The sequence below is a fragment of the Haliaeetus albicilla genome, chromosome 4 (assembly GCF_947461875.1).
Source record: "Haliaeetus albicilla chromosome 4, bHalAlb1.1, whole genome shotgun sequence".
In the NCBI taxonomy this organism is placed as follows: Eukaryota; Metazoa; Chordata; class Aves; order Accipitriformes; family Accipitridae; genus Haliaeetus; species Haliaeetus albicilla.
This window is the reverse complement of record NC_091486.1, coordinates 39,234,045-39,259,889: the sequence shown is the minus strand read 5'-3', so window position 1 is coordinate 39,259,889 and position 25,845 is coordinate 39,234,045. Positions and strand designations below refer to the sequence as shown.

The 25,845-nt window shown below is 40.7% G+C and overlaps 1 protein-coding gene across 1 annotated transcript in view; it reads right to left on the bottom strand.

Annotated features, from left to right (window-relative positions):
- The window catches only part of CPS1 (carbamoyl-phosphate synthase 1), a 98,386-nt gene that overhangs the window by 11,958 nt on the left and 60,583 nt on the right, over positions 1–25,845 (bottom strand). Inside the window, exons 25-34 of the mRNA XM_069782033.1 lie at positions 25,643–25,706; positions 21,954–22,135; positions 15,871–16,065; positions 15,239–15,306; positions 12,874–12,949; positions 9,339–9,416; positions 7,618–7,725; positions 6,288–6,377; positions 4,690–4,860; positions 2,082–2,156 (exon numbers count right to left, since the gene is read on the bottom strand). Of these exons, the coding sequence (XP_069638134.1) occupies positions 2,082–2,156; positions 4,690–4,860; positions 6,288–6,377; positions 7,618–7,725; positions 9,339–9,416; positions 12,874–12,949; positions 15,239–15,306; positions 15,871–16,065; positions 21,954–22,135; positions 25,643–25,706 (1,107 nt within the window). The remainder of the gene's footprint in view (positions 1–2,081; positions 2,157–4,689; positions 4,861–6,287; positions 6,378–7,617; positions 7,726–9,338; positions 9,417–12,873; positions 12,950–15,238; positions 15,307–15,870; positions 16,066–21,953; positions 22,136–25,642; positions 25,707–25,845) is intronic.

The window sequence follows — 25,845 nt, the reverse complement described above, 5'->3', positions numbered from 1 at the left end:
AATAACAAATCTACACACATATACAGATGGGATAAAGGGGCTGATTGAGAATTGCTCTCCCGTTTTCCTCTTACAGTCGTTCCCATCACAGAGTGAGCCATCACATTCATGGTCTCACTGTTATCATGGTGAGCAGAAACCAGTATTTTATGTAAGAAGAAGAACAAATGATTTGCCAGATCCTCTGAAGTAAAAAAAAGAACAAACAACAAAACAAAAAAACTTACAAGGGAAGGGATAAAAAAAAAATCATGACAACTAGTATTTGAGCTTTTCTCTAAAAACTCATCCTTGAGTGTTAAGGCTGTTTTACAGTGTGTCTGGCTAAGGGGGTACATATGTGCTGGACTTTCTAGGGTGGTGGATAGCCCCCTGCCTCATAGGCTTGGACCAGGGGTTTCCAGCCTGCCAGGAGAGGTTTATCATTATGGCGTGGTCAAAACAGCCACAATACTCAAAGGGACCCCCAGCACTGTGTCTTCTACTGTTGTGGGAACCATGACTTCCAGCACAATACATCTCTGCCAGACAGATGTGACAAATTCAAGCCCAAATCAAGCTGTGTGTGTGAAAAACGTCTTTGAGGAATAATTGAGCATTTTACCCAAAGTAAGTTATTATCCTTACTTCACTCATAAGAAAGACTTTCATAACTGTCACATTTTATGGCATTTGTGAATATGGATCTTTCCAAGTCATAAAAGTTAATAAACCCTCCTTTATGACCAAGGTAATCTCTAACTCTATATAAAGCTCAGAAAAATAATTCTTGCCCTTAGTTACATTTTTATTCCTTTTTTTCTCTTGCGGGGGTGGGGGGAGGATACAGACAGTGTCTGTGTAGTCAATTTTTTTCTGAAAATAAAGAAGTCATGGAAGTCACTTGGCTTTTTTCTGCCCATTAACTACACTGAAAGGAAATCTTCTGCAATACTGATTTCCCACATATTATGAGGAGCAAAATAAAGTAATTCTGGAGAGATGTAGGAGACTTAAGGCTGTTCTTACCTTGTATCTGGGTATAGAGCTTTTTCATACTAAAATGATGTCTTTCCTAGTGAAAACAGCTCATGTAGACATACTGAAACTCATATCAAATGGAGCAGCCCAGGCTCTGCCACTTGCCTAGCTATGGTAGAGCTGAGTTAAGCGTAATCTAATTGCCTCAGTATTTAACCACTTCCCAAGTGGGTTTTCTAGCCCAGAATAAGTTTCCTGCTACTGCAACTGTTTTCTAGAAGTAACAGCAAGCAAGTTTAAAGATAGCTTGGGTATAGCTACAGAAGCTATTGACAGCTCAGCAACAACTCATAAGCAAGCCTCTTTGTTCTAGATGAGTTAATATCTCTTCAGATGATGTAGATGGAAACCTGTTCCCCTTGAGGGGTGAGGGGTCCCATCAGTGCTGAGCCTACGCAGGAACAGCTTTGTGCCTTTGTAGTGTGCCAAGTGTATACCAGAGACGCATTTCAAAAGCGCCTCACAGCCCTGTTGTAGAAAGAATGGGTAAAGGAGCCCAGTCTCCCCCTCACCCTACTGACAGTCAATACTGCAGCCATCTCATTTTATTCACTCTTTATCACCTTTTGCACCTTGGGACATGCCTTGATGGTTACCAGGCAACAACAAAAATATCAGCACCCATATCTGTTGCCTTTAAATAACTAGCACGTTCCAAGACCTGGAGTCTCAATATTACTGTTCTGGCATGTGTCGATGGGGGCGGGGGTTGAGAGCCATAAGCACTTGTCTGTCTAGAAGCAGGTGATTCATAAAACAGACTGACACACAGAGAACCTCCCAGAACCCAACAGCTCTCAGATAAACTCATTTCAGGCTGTCACATCAACCAGGTCCAACTCAGGGAGCTGACATGCAGGTAAAGAGGGACATCCAGTGGCTGAATAAACTGGGTTTTCCAGGACAATATGTTTTTACAGCTAAGAAAGATGTTTTCAATTTTCTGAAGAAGCTACAGATGCCATCATGATTCAGGTAGTAATAAGATCACTTTCAAAGATTCATGATGTTTAAAGGCAACTTGTTCTAAAAAAAAAATAAATAGCAAATCTAAAAGATACCTCCCCAGTAGAGGCCATTTCACATCGGAGAACAGGGTCAGCATCTCTCAGCCGGGCCCAAGAAAACATTGGGGCCTGGTGAAAGCAAGAGGAGGGAGGGAGAAAGAGAATGAAAATTTAATGGATCATTTAAAAAAACCAAACATCCAGCTACACTTGGAAGTGACAGAGACAGACATGAATTAATCCAAAAAAAGCACTGGTCAAGGCTGATAAGCAGAGGAGTACTTGGCAAATGAGTTCGCCCAGCATCCTGATGATGGACTGGAACAAATAAACAAGTTTTTCATCAATAAATCATCCTTCTAATTCTTGCAGTCCTGCTCACGTTCTCATGGCAGATTTCTAATCTGTGCTAGCCCACCATCACCATCATTTTTAGGACACATTTTAAAACAGAAAGGCTGTGAAGCATCTAATTAATGAAACAAAGAGAGATACTACCTGAAGCCAGTCAGATTTCTGAGAAAACTGTTCTCCAATAGAAATTTTTCATGCACAGGAATCAAACCATTCCACAAGAATGTACTCCTTTTGTGTAAACCTGATGAAACTTTGCAAATTATTTTCATATTTTCCCTCTCCCTCCCCAAAGTACACACCTGTAATTTGACCTTAAAAAAAAAAAGGGGGGGGGGGGGGAGAAACTCTCTGTTAAAGAGCCTATGAACACGTGGCAAACATGGAACAAATTTTCTGCTAAGGAATATTTTTATTTTCTATAGGGCTTCTCTACATCTTAAACTACTAATGGCATTTTCATAAAGACAGCATCCTTGCTGCTTAAAAATGAATCTACTTTTAAACCCAAAGACATAATTCTGTTCTTGAAAGTCTTTGAGGGTAACACTACAGACAAGACAGCTGCTGTCTCATGACACCTAACAATGACCAACTAAAATGTGACAGCAGAAATTCATTGCGAAAGATTTCTCAAAAAATGTAACTTACCTTCATGACTTTTAGATCAGTTTTGCTTCTTCTATAATTAAAGAGAAAATTTTTACAGTGGCCAACTCTACAGTCTCAAGCTGAGATATGGCAGTCAAGGTGGATTATTTTTAATGCACACATTGTCTTGAAAGGTAACAAGCAACAAAGCCTTCCATCAGCTCCCTAACTTTTGTCTACCATGAACATGAATATGTATCAGCAAGAGCAGACTCTGGTACTGCAAATAAATCCTATGTAAAACTTAGCCAGTCATGCTCTATCTAGGATTTAATCTTGGTCAGCCATGATACATGCTTGCTGAGTGACGCAAACATGGCAAGACAATATTTCAGTCACTAAAGCTAAAATGGTGGGACTCCAAATCCACAAAGGAGTAGCTATGTTGAGAAAGAAGAAAAGAGTTTCATATTCTCTTTTCAGAGCATTTAAGAGCTGCTGGAGAAACAAAATCCCATTTCCATGCAAATATTCCTGGCAATAAAAACATAAGAGGACACAAAATATGATGCATGAATAATGAGAACCAGGTTTAACGGGAATATTTTTCAAAGCTTAGCATTTCCAAAAGTATTAGCTGGTTATTATATTTGACAAATCCACACAGAACACAAGCAGTATAAAAGGCTTTGTAGTGAGGTTTTCAAGAATACAGTTGGTTTTCTGCACTGTAGCCAGCATTCCCAGGAGAGACAAAACTCTTGACAGTTTAGCTAACAACAGTGCAGAAGGCCCAGGTCTAAATAATAGAAATTTATAAAAACAAATAAGACCTTCAAAAATAAAAAAAAGTCTCAGATTAGAACATCAGATAATGCCTACCTATGGCATCAAAGTAAATTGTAAAGCTACTTCTAGACTGACTGGTTTGCCAATAACCTGAGCTGGCTTGGGCCACAGATTTGACTTGCATTTTAATAGGTCTGAACATTTTATTAGTAGAAAGATGGTAGGTGTTTTCCGTTTCCTCAATTTTCACTTGATGTGGAAGCTATTAAAGCTTGAAAGTTTCTGTGTAAACAATTCTCATTATCCACTGTATTTTCTGCACTGCTGTTCTAGACTTTTATGATTAGGAACTTCAATTAATTTTTTTTCTTCCACTAAGCATTCAAAAATATCTACAGGACACGTTGGTATCTTGGGTGCTATATAAGCTTAGTAATTATGAAAAGTAAAATCTTGGCCCCACTGAAATCAAAGGATCCAAGACTTTCACCCCCATTTTAACTGGTGGTGCATGTAAAGGGGATTCCATGCATTCAACAGCCCATATTCCAAATCCTGAAGATAAAATGTGGGGGGGCACTCAAAACACAAATTTGTACATGCTCACACTTACATTAGATAGTATTATGAAATAGCCTGAACTTCAGTATTCAATTCTGCAAGTGCATATTTACTATGCAGTTCATAAACATGATTAAGAGTAGGTTAGAAGTTAGAAATAAAGTAAGATTGATTTTGTTAATAATCACTGAATAATTTTTCTTTGATTTTTCTCTAAAATTCCCAAGATATATTATCTTGACAGAAACTACAAAAGGACAATTTGGCCTTTGGCCAATAAGTAAATTGTTCTCTCTGGGCATTGCCTATTAATGCGCTAGGTGCTAGCTCTGTTGTGGGTTTTTCGGTGTTCTTTTGGAAACCATACCTTAATCCCAACATATCTGGATGGAATAACGGGATGTTCCAGCGTGGGGAGGGTTGACTCATTATACTCTTTTCCAATAATTACTTTTGTGGCCACATCGATGAAGTCCACACCCAGAGTCTTTGATACAAAAGGGAAGGAGCGTGAAGCCCTCAAGTTGCACTCTATCACCTGGTGGGATTAAAAAGGAGAAACACCAGGGTCAGGCACTGTGCAGTGAAGAAATAGATTGATTCATGTTTCTGGAAATCAGTCCTTAGTCCTCTTGGAAGAGATGCTCTTCAGATTGCCAAATAAGAGACACAGAAATTGTGTTCAATATTACAAAGAGCAATGAGGGATGGGTAGGGCCCAGCCTGAGATACAAGGAACCTGATGTTCTGCAACTCGGTTTCATCTCTATTGTCTGAAAATTAGAACTGAGACTAATCCAGAGTTCACTTCAGAAAACTCGTTGTACTATACCCTAAATGTGCAAGAGGCATGGAATCTTATGCACAGGCACTAGGTACAATCTTTAGAAGCCCACCTGTTCTTTTTCCATGGTAATGGCACTTCATGAATGACTGGGCTATCCTTACAGACTTTCCTCATCTACACGCAGAAGTCATTCAGCGACCCAAGCAAGAAACAAAGAAGTTCTGCATCTTGCTGAGAAACACAGCATGGAGTTCATTAGCAAGGGAGGAGTTGCTGTAAGTGAGAATGAAGGGGGAGTGAGAGGGGGCAAGAACAAGTAAGTTAAGACAGAATGGAATAGGGCAGTTTATCCAGAGGAAAGGCAAGCACAGCTGAAGGAAAGCAAGGAAGGAAAAACTCCATTCTGTCCCTCTCTGGAGTATCTGAATAACTACGTGTGAAACAGAAGAAAGGTGAAGAACACTAAGTACATTTTTCTCAACTAATAGCCCAAGCAGGATCTTTCACCAATAATGCATCTCTTCTATACCAGGTGAGGTTTTCTTTCCATTCACTGCTTCCTCAGTCATACTCTGCTCACATTCCTCTGACCTTCTTCCATTAGCAACAAAAAGCCAACTGTTCCCCATAAAGGGTCAAACATCTGCTGTACTTCTGTTATTGATAGCTACTAGGACCACACTATTTAGATAACCATCTTAATGGCTTATATTAAAGGCTAAAACACTTAAATTGTCTTGTTTTCTTTCCAATGCCTTGGAAGGTTTATTTTAATGATTGAAACAGCTAAAGATGAGAGCAGATACTGGAGATCTAAAAGCAATGATAATCAGTTCATAGGATGAGGGGTAGGTCCCAGTGCTGTCCATCATATTCAAAACTGATAATTTTGGGAAGGACAGCAGCCCACAGCAAAACAAAGCTAGTGCTGACACACAATGCAACCAGACTCACTTCACCCTCAATGAGAAGGCAGGGGAGGATGTTCTCTCCCACATAAACAGGGATAGCTGCGTGACCAAGGGTTGGTACAGGTGACCACACGTCATCAGACAAGGCAGGTTAGAAACTCACAGCTGCTACTGCCACAGAGTTTCCATGGCAGGGACCACTGGAACCATGCACCTAACTATCCAAAGCAGAGCTTGACTTCCTCCAATAGTCACAAGGGCTCTTACCAGCACATCATTGCCTCGCACCAAGAACTGAATGTTGAATGGACCAGAGATAGCAAAGGCATTTGCAATCTTTTTTGTAGCAGCTTTTACCTATAAAAATAAATAAATAAAGTTAAAATGTGTGTATACATAATAAATAAATAAATCCCACAAAATAGACAGCATCAGGGCAATAAATCATCTCATATGTGGATTCCTTTAAATGTTGCATCTATCTCTCTGCCCTAGCATACTTTTTTCTCTGTACCCTCATTTTGGCAATAGTATTATCTTTCAGAAGCAAACAAGCTTAATTTGCCTGGTAACCTAGAGCGCAAAGTGCCGTTTGAGGGCAGAAGTAAAAATCAGCTTTGTGTGTATGTGAGAAAGCAGGGGAAAGGAGGAGAAAGAGAGAGAATAAAAACTTGTGCTGCCTGTAGCAATTCCTACACTGCACACTGGAGCCTTTGTACCATTCTTGGTGAAATAATGAACAATGATGTTTTGCCATTTGAGTTTAACTACTCAGTTTTACAAGTGTCCCAAAAGTCTTTCACCAACATGTCTGTCCCATCACAGATCAGTGGGAGGCATCTCAGCAGATATACTCTGGAACAAACTGGGAGAAAACACTGTGGTCTTATTTTCTAGGTTTGTCAAGAAATCAGGTGCCATTTTAGTAGAAGCATTTGAATAGCTTTGCTCCAGGAGATGACTATTTTCAGAAACAAGGGCTTGGACATTCTTGTAAACTGAGTTGGAGCACAGATCATTGCATTACAGCTCTTGCTAGCTTCCAAGCAAACCCTTAACAGGATGGCATCACAGGGGACAGCACATTTCACTTAGAAAATGCATTTTGACAACTAACTTTTTATCACTAGGTTTATTCTTGAAAGGGGAAAAAGGCACAATTAGGTGAGGTTCATTCATCCTGATATCCCTTCTGGAAAAGCAGGCAGCTAGAAAGTCATACACCTGATCTAATCATTTAAGGATTGTGGGAGAAAAGGAAGTGGAAAGTGAACCATGGCATATATAAGAATTAGACAGTCCTCTACTGGTATGGAAGCTGGTTCTAAACCAATGAAACAAAAAAATTCAATGGGTCTGAAAGTGTGTACATCTACTGCTTAAATTAATAGGATATAGTTCAGATGATCCTATGTACAGTATAGCCAGTCACAGGGGCACAATGACATCCTACACTTGCACATATCATACTGGCTTTTAAAAAAAAACACTGGTGATTTGATTTCTTCATTGGTGATTGAGTTCTCCCAAGCAAAGTGGGAAAGCAGATTCAAACTTTTATTTTATTTTCTCTTTTCAGTGCTAGTGCAACACCTACCTTCTCCAAGGCTCCCTGGCTGATAGTCTGTGTGGGTAACACGAGGGTGGCATCTCCAGAGTGAACGCCTGCATCCTCCACATGCTCTGAAATAGCATGTGAAATAACCTGCATACAGTAACAAGAAAGCAGTTTGTCACCTCACCCTCTCTCATGAACTGTTCCATCCCCAGTCCAGCACAGTCTCCTGAACAGAGCTGTACCCAAAAGAGGATACAGACAGAGGGGAAAAAGAAAAAAAAAGGGGGGGAATTTCCCAATATTTGGGGGAATATAGGCCTGAAGCAGACACAAGGCATATGAACAAGGGGATCATGTTAGTGCCTTTCATACTGTGGTTAAGCAAACTGTGAACATGATAAAACCTACCACAGTCTGGAGATCCTAAGGCTTCCTTCCCCTCTCTAACACACATTGATTCAGAAGGTAAAAGCTAATTGGGCTTTAAATCAGCTCTCTAAGTTCTGTTTGCCATGAACGCAAAATAGTTGTCATTCCCCACTAGAAACAAGTATGGACTAACATCATTTATATATTCCCACCCACCCACCCCATCCCCCCACACTCTTTTGCCATGTTTTAATCATGGAGAAAAGCAAGCAGAGGAAATTCAGGCCTAAGGATTTGTCGTGGTTTAACCCCAGCCAGCAACTAAGCACCACGCAGCCACTCACTCACTCCCCTCCCACCCAGTGGGATGGGGGAGAAAAATCGAGAAGTAAAATTCGTGGGTTGAGATAAGAATGGTTTAATAAAACAGAAAAGAAGAAACTAATAATGATGATGATAACACTAATAAAATGACAACAGCAATAATAAAAGGATTGGAATGTACAAATCATGCGCAGGGCAATTGCTCACCACCCGTCGATCGACACCCAGCTAGTCCCCGAGCGGCCCTCCCCCACCCCCACTCCCCCTATATACACTAGATGTGATGTCACATGGTATGGAATACCCCGTTGGTCAGTTTGGGTCAGCTGCCCTGGCTGTGTCCTGTCCCAACTTCTTGTGCCCCTCCAGCTTTCTCGCTGGCTGGGCATCAGAAGCTGAAAAATCCTTGACTTCAGTTTAAACACTACTGAGCAACAACTGAAAACATCAGTGTGTTATCAGCATTCTTTGCATACTGAACTCAAACATAGCACTGTACCAGCTACTAGGAAGACAATTAACTCTATCCCAGCTGAAACCAGGACAGGATTTAAACTGAATGAATTGCATCAAGGCACACTACTTCAATACCAAAAAAGTGATCTTGCCTGCTGTTTAAAAATGAAGACTAAAACCAGAATATTTCTGTTAAATGAGAAGTTTGTGATTTTTTTTGTGAGAACTGCCTTTGATTAGTAATGAAATGCAAGGTGACATTGTAATAATAAAACAACTGTGGTAATATCATAACACACGCTGATACAATTCTGATGGAAGTAATTTGTGAAGCCAGTGATTTGCAAATTCAGTAAAAATTATATTCTAAAGGATTCATTCACACAGTTAAGCAATGCTTAAAAAAATAACTATTTAGATGTATACAATAAGGTAGGTTGAGCTTTTCAAGCACAATGTTTTTGAACCTAAGATGAATTAATCTTTTCTTGTTTCTCTACTCTTCTCAGCAAGAATCCATGGCTGTATAGTAAATCATTCAAACCACACATTTTTGCAAATCTCTGATCCTGAAAAACAAGTTTAATATTAAAGAAAAGCAAAGTTCTTACTCTTCCTGCTCTGGCTACAGCATCCATTTCCACCTCACGGGCATCTTCAATAAATTTAGTGAGTACCACAGGGTGATCCTGTTGTCAAGACAAGATAAGAGAAGAAAGTTTTTACTTGAGAGTATTTGGACACCATCCAAGCGGTCCACTATTCATCACTAGAAAACCTCTGGAAGCAGAATCTCACAAGACCAATCTACTAATATCCTCACTTCCACAATAAGTGAACTTTGCAAAGAAATAACGGAGGGAAACTTGGTGTGATTTCCCCAAAGCCACTGATGCATTAGTTTGCATCCTCCATAACATCATCATGACAGGGAAATTTGAGGCAAAACCACAAAGAGCTTTTAAGGGAGATCATGGCAAAAAAGAAGATAGTGGGACATGCGCATGGATCCAGTGATCTCTGATCCTGTGTCCCAAAGATGGTCCTTACCTCCAAGATCTTCAATTCTCCCTCCCTCTGAGCCTCCCAGCCACCTCAGTGGACATACTGCTTCACAAAGTAATTGATTCTTGGCATACTTAATGACTTTGTATAGTGGCTGTTCACTGTTTTGAAGAGTCATATATTTTAGGCAACTGATCCATTCCTTTCTCATTTCTCTGCTTGGTTTCCTTAGTCTCCCAGGGAGAAGTTGCCACTAATTATAGCTCACCAGGAACGACCTGACCTTGACTCAATACACTCCCTGGTATACACTGTTTTCCTTCCTCTTCTTCCTGCCTATCTCTGGGATGATAGCACATGCTTCCCACTCTCCTCTAATGTTTTCTCCTTCCAGCCACCTGCTCCAACAGACAGTTAAAAATCTAATCCACATTCTTCCTGGCCAGCTTATGTCTCAACGTTTTACCTGTCCCATCCACTATTAACTGCCTGTTATTTATTAGAGAATAAAACGGAATAAATGACAGTCTGTGCATGCTCAAAAGGCTCCTCTTGAAAAAATATAAAGCAACTCCAAAAGTTACAAGACACAATTCCTTACATTTATCAGTGCAAGGGTAAATTCACAGGCAAGGACAATGCTGCAGCCTACGCTGTTTCATAAATTTAGTGGCTTGTGTCCTGTAACTTTCTGTCTTGCTGCCGTTTTTCACCAGAAGGTTTTATATGTGCATACAACCTTGTTTACTCCAATCTGTCTCAACTCGCACAAGAAGTTTTGAACATTATTGACAACATAAATGACATAATGACACAACACCATAACAGCAAAGTAGCTAAAACAACAGAACAACACTGGTTAGGCACTTTATCTAGGGATGCTCTGTTGGATGGAGCAGAACTAGCTAAGGCTTTGTAACCAGAAAAATGAAGCCTATGTCCCACAAAGATGCTCATGTTCATTTGTATGCTCACACCTAATATTGCTAGCTTCTGTGGAACCACCCACAGGCCACAAAGGCTTGACAAGACTAAAAAAACCTCCCTAATTTAGAAGCAGAATACAATACTTTTGTTCTAGTTTGCTTTTTGCTAGTTTAGCTTCAACTATACTACAGCTTCTGTCAATATAAAATACTGGATGAAAAAAGAAGTCTTCCCTTAGCAGTCTGACTACACTAGCAAAAATTTAGCACATAAATCTAGCTTAAGCCTCTGCAGGATCAGGGTCAGAGCAACCAAAGACTCATGGTGTGCAACTGGTCAGGTTTGCAGCAAGCGTCAGTGCCTTGTTTGTGTAGCAGAACTGGACATCATTAGGATCCCATGGGAACATCCACTCTTTCCCCTAGGAATACATCACGTATTGCCAGGACTCCACAGCTTCAACTCCCAGCAGTGCCTCCTGTACCAGGGATGAAACCTCTCAGCAATGAAGAACAACATTGTCTAATTCAAGTCAATCAAGCTGTGACAAGTTAAGCTGACCAAGTGTCACTTTCCTGGACTTCAGCCTCCTATAGGGTATCCATTGCCATCATAAAGCCATCCAGTGGCATGAGAAAGTGCTCTGTCCCACTGAACATGGCTTAAGGCTGCTGCCCAGTCTGCTTCTGTGAGTGTGTGGGGAAACACAAAGCAGAGTACTTAAGATGAAGTAGAGAGAGAAGCTAGGTGTTTTGAGAGGCTGAGCACTGCTAAGAATCTGGTTTCTACCACAGGTTGACCCTGAGAATTAGTTATATAATTCCTTCTGATGGAAGTAACAGTGGTACTCTCCCACTTCCAAAAATCCCTTTAAAGTTGTTCAAAGATGGTAAGTGGTCTGTTTGCCTCCTTCAGGATATTATTACTTTGCAAGGTATCTCCTTTTCATTCCATCTTTTCTTGCTGACACTAAACTTCCATCACTTGCCTCATACACTTATAGTTTTGTTCTTGTTCAAGCTTTAACCACCTAAGAAATCCCCTGAGTAAGCAGCAATATGTCTGGCTTCCATAGCCAGTTGTGTTTTCAGAGAGTTCCTCTTTGACTTACTTATGTTTAATTCCAAGATTCCTGTGACAGTAGTGTTTATGGTGCTGTTCAGTACTGTTCTGAACAGTGACCATTCAAAAAAAAAAAGGGGGGGGGGGAACCCCTCAGAAGAAAACAGACCAAAATGTGAGGCCAAATTCAGAGACTGTTGAAGGGTCAGACTTTGAATTCTGTATGTTCTTCATTCAACCTCAATCGTTTAACTTTCTCCTCCTCCCATATTCTCATCTCTCTAAACATCCCTTGTACAATAACACTGATAGAAGGTATAGAAGAAATTCAGGCTTTGAGTTGTTTATGATGTTCTGAAGCATTCATGTCTTTGGGAAATTGCTTCAGATTTTATTTTCTAAATTTCAACATACTAGACAAAATCTCTCTCTTTGCTAGAAAAAGACACTTTAAAAAAATCCCCAAATTAGCTTTTGAATAATATTTAAAATGCAACCACAACTTTCATCTTCTGCACTACATACTCTGCAGATCAATAATCCCACTGGATTAACAGTAAGCAGGCAGCAGTCCTACTTTTACATCAGAGGAAAATGGTACATGGTTTGGAGAGTTAAATGTCATAGCAAAATCTTGCAAATATTCCTGCATTTAAAAGGGTTAAAAAAAAAAATAAATAAAAAGGTCACTGGTGAGAGAGAAGATGCCAGGATGAAGTTTTAAGTTGTTCAAAGAAGCCAGGCCAAACAGTTCAGAAATTGAGGGAAAGATGCTATGGGTTCTATGCTGGTTGGCATAACCTCCTACTAGCAAGCTTGGATGGAGTAGGAAGGGTCCCAGTCCACTAGCCTACATCTATTTATGTAATTAACTGCTCAGAAATGGATGCCTGGGTACAACAGCTAACTGCCATCCCCACTCATTACAGGCATCCCAATGGTATCAGTAAGGACGCTCGCACAGGCTCCCATGGTCTGCCTGTTAGGGAACAAACTGAGGAGTCAAACTCTAATTTCACTAGCTCCTCCCCAAACAAGGAAAAGAGTTAGGAAGACACAGTACAGAAATAGAGAGATGGAAAACATAGCAGAGATGAAACAAATACAGCAAACACAAAAAAGAAAAAGCAGTATCAGCACGAAGACTGGTACCTGAGAGACTCTGGTAGCTTCTGCTAAGAACTTCTTCATTTCCTCTTCAGTGAACACTACGTTCATTGCAGATCCACTGTGAGAATGGCAAAGAAAAGAAAACAGGTCAGCTTCCCTTGTGACTGCAAGAGAGATATCAGAATGTTAGACACCACAGCACAGGGTTGCCAACTACCTTTGTATGACAGACTAGCCAAGCAAGCTGCTGACTCAAGCCACTTTCTTCACTCTTGACTGAAAGAAAGGCAGAGCTTGTACCTAATGAACCTTCATTATACTTCCCAGAGAAAATAGGTGACCTCCAGAACCATAATGAAGAATAAAATAAAGAAATGCAGTTGTGTAGCCTTAGCGCTGCTGCCAAATCCCCTTTCTGACCCAAGCCTTTAAAGCTCCCCCTAAGCTGGAGAAGATGGCTAGTCAGTACGACAGCCCCACTAAGGACCCAGACTTTCACCCTATGTGCAGGTTAGTTGTGAGGTCAGGATGAAACAGATAACAGATACTTTGCTCACTTTATCCCAGTTGCTCATCAGTGACAGATGAAGCAAAGAATGCACAGGCCACTGGTGATGGTTGCTACAGTGTAAATGCAGATGCAAAGGGGCTGTTCTTTGCTGGCCATTTCACTGTGCCTCTCCCCTAATGTCTTAGTCCTTAAGGGAGAGGCACAGCAGATACAGACACCATATCTGAAACCTACTTTGAAATGTAGCTGTCAGTAATATCAGAGAGGGGGATCTGGGAGAACATGAGTCAAGAGTCAGTGATTTGGGTCCCTTTTAAAGACCAGAATCTTTTAAAAAAGATGTTGCATTGGTTATTTCTACCATTGATGCTCAGCTTCCCCTTTGCTTTGGTGGGCAAGCCCACAGAGGCTGTGGGGAAAAGTGGAGGAAGGATCTATCCCACGAAGTCAGTCACTTTAGCCTGAGATAAATAGACACAAGTACTTAGGTGATTATACTTACCAGACTACCTCTTCAGCTGATGTAAATCAATAGAGTTCAATTAAATCCTTGGACCTACGTCAGTAGCACCACTGAGGATGTGAGCTGGTGAACACAGTACATAACTGGTGGGGAAATGCATTTAGTTTTCCAAGGGAATTGGCAAATATTAAAGGCCCTTTCTGTTCAAAGGATGAAGAAGTCTAGCTGTGGACCTGCTGCTGTTCTGCAAATAGAGGCCAGACAGTGTGCTGTGCTAGGGCTTTTCACTTTCTATTTCCTCAAGCTTTACATCTCCAGTTTCATCTTTCTCCCTGAAGTTCCCCTAACCTGCACAAACACCCTTTGGCATGGAAAGGGCCTATACTGAATTTAATATGGATGGAAACAACAGGCTAAAAGAAGCATTCCCTAAAAATCTGGAGAATTACATCAGGAGTAGTTTCTAACTCATCTTCCTGATCTGAGTGCTGGTTTTGAGCTTTGCTTCGCAACCCCACTGCAAGTTTCAGAAATTGGATAGAAAAGTCACATTCAGCAGTCTCTTCTAAAGGATATTTCCTTGAGGCATGAACATACAAGAAATACTTCTTTTCTTCTTTTTAAATAAAAAGTTTGGGGTTTTTTTCTCCCCTGAAAATGAATATTGCGCCTCTTCATTTTGATATGGGTCTCTTTCATATGAAAAGGATCCTGTCTCCAATTTATTTTCACTTGTAAACTTGTGATGTTTTCACTTGTGCCCAGCAAACTGCCTCTCTGTACCTAGTCATCCAGCTATGAAGAAACTCCTTGCAGAGAAGAGTGATCATTCAGAATGTGTGAATTTGCTGTGTATATGTGCTGGTGTAACTTCTTCAAAAAGTCTAGCTGTTGGAAATGTGTGGCTTTGTACAATGTCTATTTAAAGAGAAGCAGCTGCCACAGTGTAGGGACATAAAACATGCCTGTAAGCAGAGAAGCTTGGCAAATAAGAAGCTGAATTCAAAAGATGCACTGTCATTTTCTGACAACAGATGCCAACTCCGATAAATGGCCTCAGCATGTTCCCTTCTGCTTTTCCTGGTGGCAAACAATCTTCTGGCTTAATTGTACAGGTAGTAGTCTCAGGAACCTTAAAGAACATCCCAGATGGTTCATGGGTTTGGCCTTGAGATATGAAAAAGGTAATGCAGCTAAACAGACATTCTTATGATTATGTTCTACCTTCGATCTCTGCCTAATGGACATAAGGGATCCATTGGCTTCCTTTATTGTTTTGAGCAGCTGTCCCACCTGTTAAGATGGACAGCTTTATGCCACATGCACCTATCATAGCCTTTTCCACACATCCCTTGAAACTACTCTCCCTTGTTTCAAAGAGGCTTTTGTAGTTCATACCCCCAACTTGTTGAGCTCTGATGGTTGAGCCTTACCTCAGAACATAGGAAGGCCTCAGCAAACATGGGTAACTCATGGAGCTTGCAAATTCAACTGCATCCCTCTAAAGAAAGGGAGGAAAAACATGCTGTGAACAAGAAAATATTTTAAAGTCATACCAAAAGTTCAACTGCATTTGCATTTTACTAGCCATTAAGATTAGGGAGTAGGGGAAAGTCAGGGACTACAGCCTGGGCTGAACGTAATACATGACTTCTTGGTTCCAGAGTTGTCATTTTCAGACCTTCCCTGTCTATAGAGCTTCACCAGAAAAAAAGAGCAGTGCCAACACATCTCTATTCCTTTGCAATCTCCACCTGCTAGAATAGTTTTCAAGGCCAGCAGGATAAATCAGAGTAGCCTGACAGCGGTGCTAACTTCTGCTGGGTATATACCCCATATTGTGTAAAGGTGATTTAAAGACATTTCCCTTCCAGTTTCCATCTCACTCCCAGTGATGCTATAGTATCACTTTACAGGGATCAAAAAGTTCTTCAACATCAGCAGTAAAAAACTGTTAAATGTCTTTGGAATCTTGAAATGTATCAGTAAGTCAGTCCCCCCTGAGCAGGTGTTCATAACAACTCCCATCGGCTTCATTGTTTCCCAGATGCACATCCCAACTTACCAGTGTGCTGACTGCCTTCCAGGGAGCCTGGGCCACATGCAGCTCATCCAGAACAGCTGAGAATATGGAGCGATCTTCCGCCTGGTCAATCTGCAAAGGATTTGTGCCAAGGATCTTCACTCCACTCTGGTACAGTGGCATTGCCAAGTTATTCGGAATCTGCCCGCCCACAGAAATAATGCAACCACTGCATCCCTGTTGGCAGACAGAAAGGAGCACAGTCACGTCCAGAGTTAGCTTAGCATTAAGAGCTATTATAACTAGGAATCCAATATTTAGATTGCATCATTTTTCAGGTTGCTATGAGCAAAGGCAGATCATAATTGTCCTGATTCAGAGGCACCCAGGCTGTAAAGTGTGATTCAGAGCATGTAGCCTCTCTAAAACAGCAATATCCTCCTTGACATCACTCAAAAACCAGCAGTAACTTGAGATCACATTCCCCAGGAAACCACAGAAATCTGCAGTGTTCACATGCCTTTTGACATCAAGCCAAAATTTTATAACTTCTGCTAGAACCAGACTGTTACCTTGTTTTCATGCCACGTTTAGCTGCTTCTGCTCTCCCAGTGAGGATAAGCACTGAGCTGACATATGCTCCCATGCTTTGCAGAGGAAGGGCGCTGTGCTATGAAAACGTGATGCCCCACAACGAAGGTCAAAACTCCTCTTGGTGGGGTCAGGTTTCCCTTCTGTGTTCTCCTGCACATGTGAACATTGGGACCATCACTTCAAGTGAGCCCACTCCCACCCCCCTGCTGGGACCTTTGGACCCAATAGCATGAACAAACAAGATGGTTTAAGTCCCCTTTCTTTTTTCAGTCCAGCTCTTTTGAGAAGAACAGCCTCTCCCACCCACACAGTCAGAGGCTTCCAGTGTAGATTTACTACAGAGTTGCAAGGCAGTAACCTCCAGCAGAGAGGGAATGGGAAACAACTGGAATTTTTTTTCCTGCCAGCACTGTTATTTGCTAAGCAAACAACCTTTCCTAGACCCAGAAGCCAGTCTTTAAGGAGTGCTCACTGTTGACGCCTTGCTGGCCGGTACAAAGCAAAGCAGAGTCTAGTCTACAGAGCCCAATCCATCAGACAGCCTGTGATGGTGAATTATTCTGGATACACTCAGCCCTTTATTTTAATTCACCCTCGTTATTCCTGACTAGGTCCTCATTTCTGGTAGCGCACTCAACAGTAACATGTACTTCAGCCAAACTGTCATTTATGCTCATTTCTATGCAGGTTATTTGCAAGGACTTCAATTCCAGAAGCAGGTAAGGCAGGACAGGTGGCACAGCATCCTCCAGCCACAATGGCACATTTCATGTCTGTCACCAGGCAACCACAACATTTTAAGTGAAGAAGTAATAAATGGCAAATAACAAGAGACAGGTGAGCAAACACACATCCTTCTTCAAGTGCAAATACGGGCATTTTTTTTACATAGAACCCCTAATGCTTTCAAGTACAAGCTAGTCTGGTGTGCAAATTTTCAATACTAAAAAAAGGCCTTAGAGTACCTGCAACAATTATGAGGACATGAATTATGTTTAGATTGTGTAATAATTGAGGATAATTAAACAATGGGCACTTTACTTCCAAATTGAAGCTAGTAAAACTTTGCCCAAAGGAGAATCAGGGCCACAGTACAGCTGCAGTGAAGGGCTTTTTTGAACTAAATGCATTTTTATACCGTTTTACCCACCTCTAACAAACAAGAAACATAAATCAAGTGATCCATGGTTTGGCTCTATCTTTTAGAGTATCAATGTTCTTTTAATTAACAAGTGTGTTTTTCCTGAAGAAGGTTAGCCCCACTAGCCTTCCTGAAAGAGGAACTTCTTCATGAGGGATTTAAAGGGATTTATAGTGGCATATCTGTAAGCTGAAAGCAGGATGCGCTAGAAGTGACCGAGAAAAAACAGATGATAAATACCAGTACAAACCCTGCTCAACTTTAATGTGGTTAATTTCCTACTATAATAAAAAGCCACTAAAAAAGTCTGGCATTTAAGCAGCAGTTATTATCCCAAGGTCTACAAGATTATTATTTGCTGATAATATACAATGCTGGAGATAATTTTTTTTTCCCTTTTCACCAAACAGTCACTTATGGGATGACACGTTGCTGATGGCCAACAGCAACTATCTGAAAGAGCTTAAGACAGGGAGTGAAAAATGCCTCATTAGTAAAGGGTGGAGCAAAGACAGAGGCTGTTTTGTGCCCACATGGGGCTGTCTCATGACATTGGAGCTCGCCATCTCCAACACAGAAAAAAAATTTGTTCCTTACTGCTTCCAGACCCATCTAAAATACAGTACTTATCTCTAGTCCCTGGACCCCTTATCAGCCCACATGGACAAGAACCAGGCAGTGAATAAAGCAAACCCCTTCTTGCAGCTTGCAGTGGTTCCTGTTTGATAATAAGTCAACCTAGCTTTGCTGCCAAGGTCAACCAACACCTTAATCTATCGTCAACATATTTGAAGTGTGAATGTCCTGGGTAACAGCTTTTCTTTGGCTGCTGTTTATTCCTTCCTTTAAAACAATTCTAGTCACGGAGCCTCTAAAATCCAAATACTGCCTGCATCAAAGTTGGGATGACATTAAGGACTCCAGCCCCAAGGAGATGGAGGACATGGCTTGTTCAAGCAGATAGCAGAGAATCATATACTCATTTTTACTCAAAAAGAACCATAAATTAAGACTCAGCTGCTGCTTCCTTCTTCCTTTAAAATTCTGCTGTTATTTCCCAAAGCATGCTCTCACCCAAAGAGCAGCCCACTGCCCTGCTAGGGAACAGGACTGCTCCACTGAGATATGTGGGCAGACAGAACCGGACCCCACTCCATATCACTTTGTCATCAGCCATATTTTAATTATAAAGAAAATTAGTAACATCCTTGCCATTAGATATCTTTAAAATATACACTATACATAATCTAGTGAAAGAAGCCTAGAGAGAATTATTTTCCCCTTTATAACAAAAATCACTCTTTTTATTACTACCTTGCTTTTATGTCATTAGTAATAGAGTTGGGTTTTTCTTTTTCCCTGACTTTGAAAACAAATTAGACCATTAAAATTGTACCTAAGAGCCTCCTTTAGTTTTATGAATTGTTTCAGAATGATCTTAGAAACTGAAAAAGAATCAGAAGAGGCCCTCAAGCAGATAGATATTAAAATAAAAAGGGAACATCTTCTCTGGAAACAAAAAGCCAATAAATCTGAGGGAAGGAATTTTTTTTTTTTTTTTTTAAATTATTGTCCTCATAGACTACCACCTAACTTTGCACATTCACAGTAAATTAAACTTCTCTCCAAAGCACGGCTCTGTTGTGCAGAGCTCAGTCTCTGGTGAACCAGAGCAGCTGTGAATGTCAACTGGAGAGGGAGAGGTAAAAGGGGACAGAAGGGAGAGAAAGAGGAGGGACAGCTGAGTACATCCCTGGAGTAGGACTGTGCGAAGCTGTGCACAGCTCTTGGTAGGTAGGTTCCAGCCCCTTCAGTCTTATTGGTAACCTCACTCCTCAATGTAGCCTAATTTGTCCAATCAGAAAAACTGGGACAAGTAAGTGCACCTGTTTATTTGAGCTTAATAGTTTCTCAAAGTTTGCTGCTAATCCTAACAACGTTTAGGGAGTTGATGTATCATCTCTACTGATGGCAAAGGGTTGCGTCCTTTGCTTGCTGATGGTTTTACCTATAGTTTGTCAATGATCCAGGACTTTTCAGAGTATTTGCCATTGGTCATAGTACATTGGAACACTAGAGGAGGCTAACGAGCAGAAGAGTTTAAAAGATCAGTCTGAAATCATGGCACTATTCATGCTTTGTATATGAAGCTGTGAGAGATGGTTATCTGCAGGATTGGTGAGGAATCTCAGAATCAGATCCTGAATTTTTAACTTGATCATTTCCTTAGGGACTGACTTCCAACTGCATTTGCCTGAGGAAGTATTCTGTTAACAGGATATTAGCATTTTGCTCACTCATTTTTTAAAAAGTGACATATAGCAAATAATATATTTTAGACTACACTCTGCTGGAGGTCTGGAGTCTGTCACCAGGTCTGCCTATGTCCTTTTGCATGACTGTGCAGTCTCCTCAGAGACTTTGTTTCCCTACTGGCAAATTAGTCATAATGATACCATTCCCTTTTGTCACTTAAGTGTTCTAAAACAGCTGAGCATTTATTATTCATCTTGGGATTTATTAGACAGCACAACTCCAACTTTGGATGTTTAGGCTCAGACCCTGATGGCTTTAACACCTCCAGAGCAAACAACAAATTGGTTGTTTTAATACCCAAGTCAGAGTAGCAGAATCCTCTGCAAACTCCCAGCCTCTCTCTTCTCCCCCTTTTCACTCCCACCACCTCAGCTAGCTCCTGCTGCCTTCTCCCTGCCCTCTCTCCTCTCACGATCACTTCTTGGTTTACTTCACAAGCAGGACAGGCTAAAAACATGCCCAGAAGCACAGTCCAGCTGATGAGCATGGCTGGCTGAGCTGGGAAAATTGCCAACAGAGTATCCTTCCCCTTCAGCTTTGCGTACCACAGGATGCTGCTATTACACCTTGAGATCTGCAATGCCTCCCATCAAACTCACCAAACCCTGCTGTGACAAGCAGGATAATCCAAGTTTCAACATGTATGCATTATTCTTTTCACATATTTTTCTTACCCAACTTGCTAATTACTAGCACTACATGTTTAAATGAGTAGTTGCTCCTTTATCACCTATCTCTACCTTCTCTTTGATCCTGCAGTAATTAGATGTTGTGTTTCAACAGTGTTACTTGTCTGACAAACTGTCACACCAGTATCCTCCACACCCCAAGTTCAGAAGTTCAGTTTTGCTTAAGTAAACAAGAGTTCAATGCTTATAGAGCTAAGCCTCATGGATAATCCTAAAGCATTCAAAAATCAGCCTTTAAGACTCCAGAGAGCCACCAGAGCTTTTGGCCTGTCCTAAAGCCATACTTTCCAGTAAAAGCCTCTGTTTTTATGAAAATTTGAAGAAGAGGTAACACAACATGTACAAATAGCCAAGTATGAACATGCAATCTAAGAATGGTCCTAGACAGCATTTTGCAAATTGTTTAAGAACAGACCCTAGAGACTGGGACTCGAGTTCTGATGTGCTTTTGCTTGGTTCCAAATTTGGGAATGATCAAAACATAGCCAGGTTATAAAACCATTTTAGAAACTTGCACCCATTCACAAAGGAGATGAGCTCAAATCACCATATACTGGGAAGAAGAGCCAAGAAAAATCATAATTTTAACATGACCTAGGTTCTGCAAAGTTGCTTCAGCAAGTTACAAGGCCAACTCACACTGAATTTCAAGGGCAATGAAGTTCCTGTAAGCACCTTTGAAAGCCTGAGCCACAAGTCCAAGACAAGTATGTTACCAGTTAGAAATCAACATTTTCCATATTGGGACCAACTATTTATATCATATATCCTCCCATTATCAAATCTGTCTGGGACTCTTCTCCATCTCTTAGTATCAGCACTTCTGAACACTTGAAAGCTCCTAACAGACAAGTGCAATGTCTGGTTCGGGAGCTGGAACATGTTTTGGTTTAAAGGCAACTCCAGTGCCCCTTCCTGATCTGCCTGCCTGCATGCTGGACCACATTCCGCCACATTGCCACTGTACTGCAAGGCCAAGACTCCAAGTTCTTGAGCACACATTAGTTTTATGCATGTAACTTGTTCAACTGCTTCAGGGGGAGTACTTGTGCTTAAAGTCAAGGATATGCTTAAGTGCTAAAGCTCAGCACTGCAAGGGCAGAACAATTTGTGCGATAAATGACTGTGCAGCAAATTAAATCTGCTTGTAAATATTGTACAATATGGCATCTTGCAAAATAATTTAATATTTATTTGGCATTCATTATTGAGCAGTCTGCTAGGAGCATCAACGATGTGTAAAATGCAACATCGGGATCCAAACCAAACAGCTTTTGCTAGAAAGCTCTCGCCCCCAGCTGCTCTGCCAAAGCAAGCTAGTGACATGAATTTTGAAAAGTTTGGTTTGCTTCATGGCTTTTTATTGTGCTTCTGCTTTTCTTTACCTCATATTGGTAGATGTCCAGGATCCTTTCCAATGACAGCTCCTCAAAGTACAGTCTGTCACACTCATCAAAATCTGTGCTCACCGTCTCTGGATTGCAATTCACTACGACGGTCTTGTTGCCAAGCTGACGCAGCGTGCGGATACTGGAAACAGCACACCAATCAAACTCCACACTGCTGCCTGCCAGGAGACAGAAAAGTGGGCAAGGAAAGGAAGCATGCAGAGAAGAAAACATAAACAGATGTTCTCAGCACTCAAGCTTAAAAAAGAAAAAGGAAAAAAAAAAACAGCATTGCCTCCTGTCAGCTCAGAGCAAGAAATCTAATTGTCCTCCCATGGAAAATAATCATCCACAAATGTGAGCCTCCAAGCACAACAGGTAAGTTGGCTCAGCTGCTCAGGAGTGACAGGCCTCTATATTCTGTCTGTCATCCTGCGCTCATAAACACTTATGTCTGCTCTTGCTGCCCATCTAGCTACTTACTACTGTCTCCCAACCAACATGTTCTGAGATGAACTTAAGAGGCAGAAGCTTAGAGGTGACCAAATTGAGTGCCAATTATTATAAGATAGTGCTGTTTACTACAGGAAACACGAAACATTTGTACAGATGTGGTTTAAAAAACAGCAGACTCAAGTGTTTTTTATCTTCCAGAAGAGCAGAGTATAGCTAACCTAACAACAGAAAAATTACAACTCAGTGGGTTTGACCTTCCTGTGTGCTGTCTCTAGATAAGGCAATTTGGTAGAACAATACTTTAAGAGCTGCACTGTGATTCTTTTTTCTTGGTTTAAAGGCCACAGTGACTATGGCAACACTGTGCAGGAAGCACGTCCTACTATCCTGAACCCTGAGTAAGCACTGTGGCCACTCTAAAGGAAAGAGGCATGGAGGGAGTCACCTGGTGCTCAGGTGAGCACCAGGAGTTGGTGCTTGGTCTGGGCTAAGCTGCTGGACTTGGGACCTGAGCAACGCTGCAGGCTTCAGAAAACACTGGTGTCCAGACTTGCGCTAACAGCTACTGTCACATAAATTGATATGCTCAAACATCTAAGAAGGGTACCATAAACAGAGAATGATCCATATTAAAAAACATCATTAAATGGTTATGCTTACAATCTACAAGAAAACCTTGGCCTCATCATGATGCGTTCACAGTCATTACATGATCGTTAACCACTGATATCATTATTTTTATATATAATTGTGTGACAAGATATATTGGAAATTCAGGCTGTGCTTGATTGCTGCCTCCACCACCTAGTCACAAAGAGATGCCTGTCACAGGTGACTCACTGACAGGCACACAATTTATTTCCCTACTTCTGTCAAACAGGAACCTCAAAACATGCCTAGGCCTCAGCTAAAAGCCCACAGAAAAGAGAGGGAAATCAAATCTGAAACTGCACATTTTCCAGAAGGGTCACCAGCTGCTCGTTAACTTTTTGTATTCCACTTACATTATTCAGCTATTCTTATACGCATAAGAAACCACAACTTTGGGACACAATGGTCATCTGGAGTCCCCATCTGACTGCTTTTGATACAACCTGAGAAAACAGCTGAACAGTTGTAAGTATATTCCAGCCACATCCAGTAATGGTCATGTCCAAACAGTTGGAAACAGGAAGACACCAAATAATTAGTAATACTAGTAATGACTGTTGTAACATAACCAGACACTGCTCCTCAGAAGATAATTACTACATCAATACAGGCATGTTTTGGAACTCACTCTCAGGTTTCAAGCATGTTAAATATATGTGCACTCCTTAATATTCACAGAGCATTCTGCTGGTCCATGCAGTTGGTTGAATAGCTTATTTATACTGCTTTCAGGGCTGACTTTCACACAAACCCCCCTTCCAGGATTGGAGATACCTTCCTGGCAGCAAGTGAAAAGCAAGCATCACCTTGAATATCCGAGCAATACCCCCACAGAGCACAAGTCACACACTGCAGCTCAGGCTCTCAGTGAGCCAGAGGCCTTTACATGTGCATGAAAGGTCCGTCAAAGCAAGCTCTGAAGTTCAAGAGTGTGCAACTGTACTGATTCACATCATATTTCTATTTGGCATATTAGTTAACATGAATAAGAAAACTCAAAAAAAAGACACTTCAGTTTGGATCATTTTCTTTCTAAATACAGAATATAGCATGACTTTTGAAATGACCTCACACTTCCCCCACCCAAATAATTTTATTTCTTTGCAAAAGTGTCAACATATTCAAGATTTTCCAGTAATATATTTCAAAATATTTTCAAATAAAATTCATAAGGTTTTTTTTTAATCTAAAATAAAACTCAGTTTTCACAAAGGAAATACGAATCTTGTTTAAAAAAAAAAAGTAATGTCACATGTTTAACTTCCATCCAATAATTCAGCCCTTTCTGACCTGTTACTGTTTTGTAAATGTAAATCCCCAGGGAACACTAAGTTGATCCCATTGAATTATGATTACAATTCTGAAAGCATAGAGGAAAAGCACACTGCTTACTTGCTTTCAAAGGATAACAAAAGAAAAAAAAAATCAACTTGGCTATTGCACCTAGAGGGGAAAAAAAAAAAAAATATCTTTCAGAGCTGCAAGTAATGGTTTCCTTTAGCAGCCTTTATTTAGCTGCAGTCTCTTCCAGAGATTGTCTTGATCAAATCAAAGCTACAGAACAGGTTAAGACCAAAATCAGACCTGGATGGCTAATCTAAACAATTTGGAGCTTTAGATAAACAGTAGAAAATGTGTTCACATATATTTGATCAAATTATTAAACAACACTGCCGTCCTTTCTATGTTGATTTTTTGTAACCATGTAACCCAGGATGTTGACTGGCAGAAGCGTTCACAAAAAAAAGCATAATCATGGAGTGTTCCTCCTGACTTCACTCATCTCAACTTTCATACTGGAAACTGACTTCAAAAAGACACATCGTACAAACAGCAACAGGAGTGCAGCACGTGACCTCTCCATCTAAGCAAAGTAAATGGATGCAGTTTTAAATTTCAGCTTCCAAAAACCATCACCACTACTTGTGAGATGCAGAGCAAAAATATTTCTGAATAACAAGCAATTTTTTTCTTGTCAATAATTGCAAGCTATTTGGAATGATCCATGAAAAGAAAAAGTGAAAGTCATCATATATAGAATTCAGCAGTCTGTCTACCCAATATTCATAGCCATGAGGAAACTCTTATGCTGCATAATCATCTGAGTGGGCTGAAAAAACAGCATACAGAGAATTGCTTATACAAAAGCAGCTGAAGATATAAAAATATTTTCATAGTCACCTATATTTACAGTGGTAAAATGCATTGTATATAACAACATAGTCATGAGCTGGCAGTAAGCATATAGGTGTGGGAGCAACAAACTTCTATACAAGGTATCAGGTTCTCAAGAACTTAACATGTGCAAAAAGTAAGATTAAAAAAAATTTCCTAAATCTTTGTGAAAATCACAACTAAGTGACAAGTGAAATGTAATAAAATTCTCCTGTTTTTCCAGGGCATGAAATGAAGTCTCCAAGCAAGTGTAAAAGGCAAACCTTGTGTTAGGAATGATGTCCTGTGCACAGTGCTCTGGAGGATTTTGTCACCATATGAGAAGAGGAACAAATGAACCACAAGAATATCCAAAGAAGGCTCGAGGGTGCAAGGAGAACAGAGGAGTTGTAAGAAAGATTTACCTATGTGATATGGTCCACAGCCCAACACCATCACTCCACAGTCATCAAATTTTACATCGTGTTCCTGAGAAGGGAGGGAGAAAAGTCATTAGGATCCGTACTCCACAGCGCCTAACTCCATGCTTTTCAGAATAAACAGTTGCTGGTGCGCAGCCCATATCCAACAGTCTGATCCTTCAGGGCTCAAGTCTGATCTCATTTAC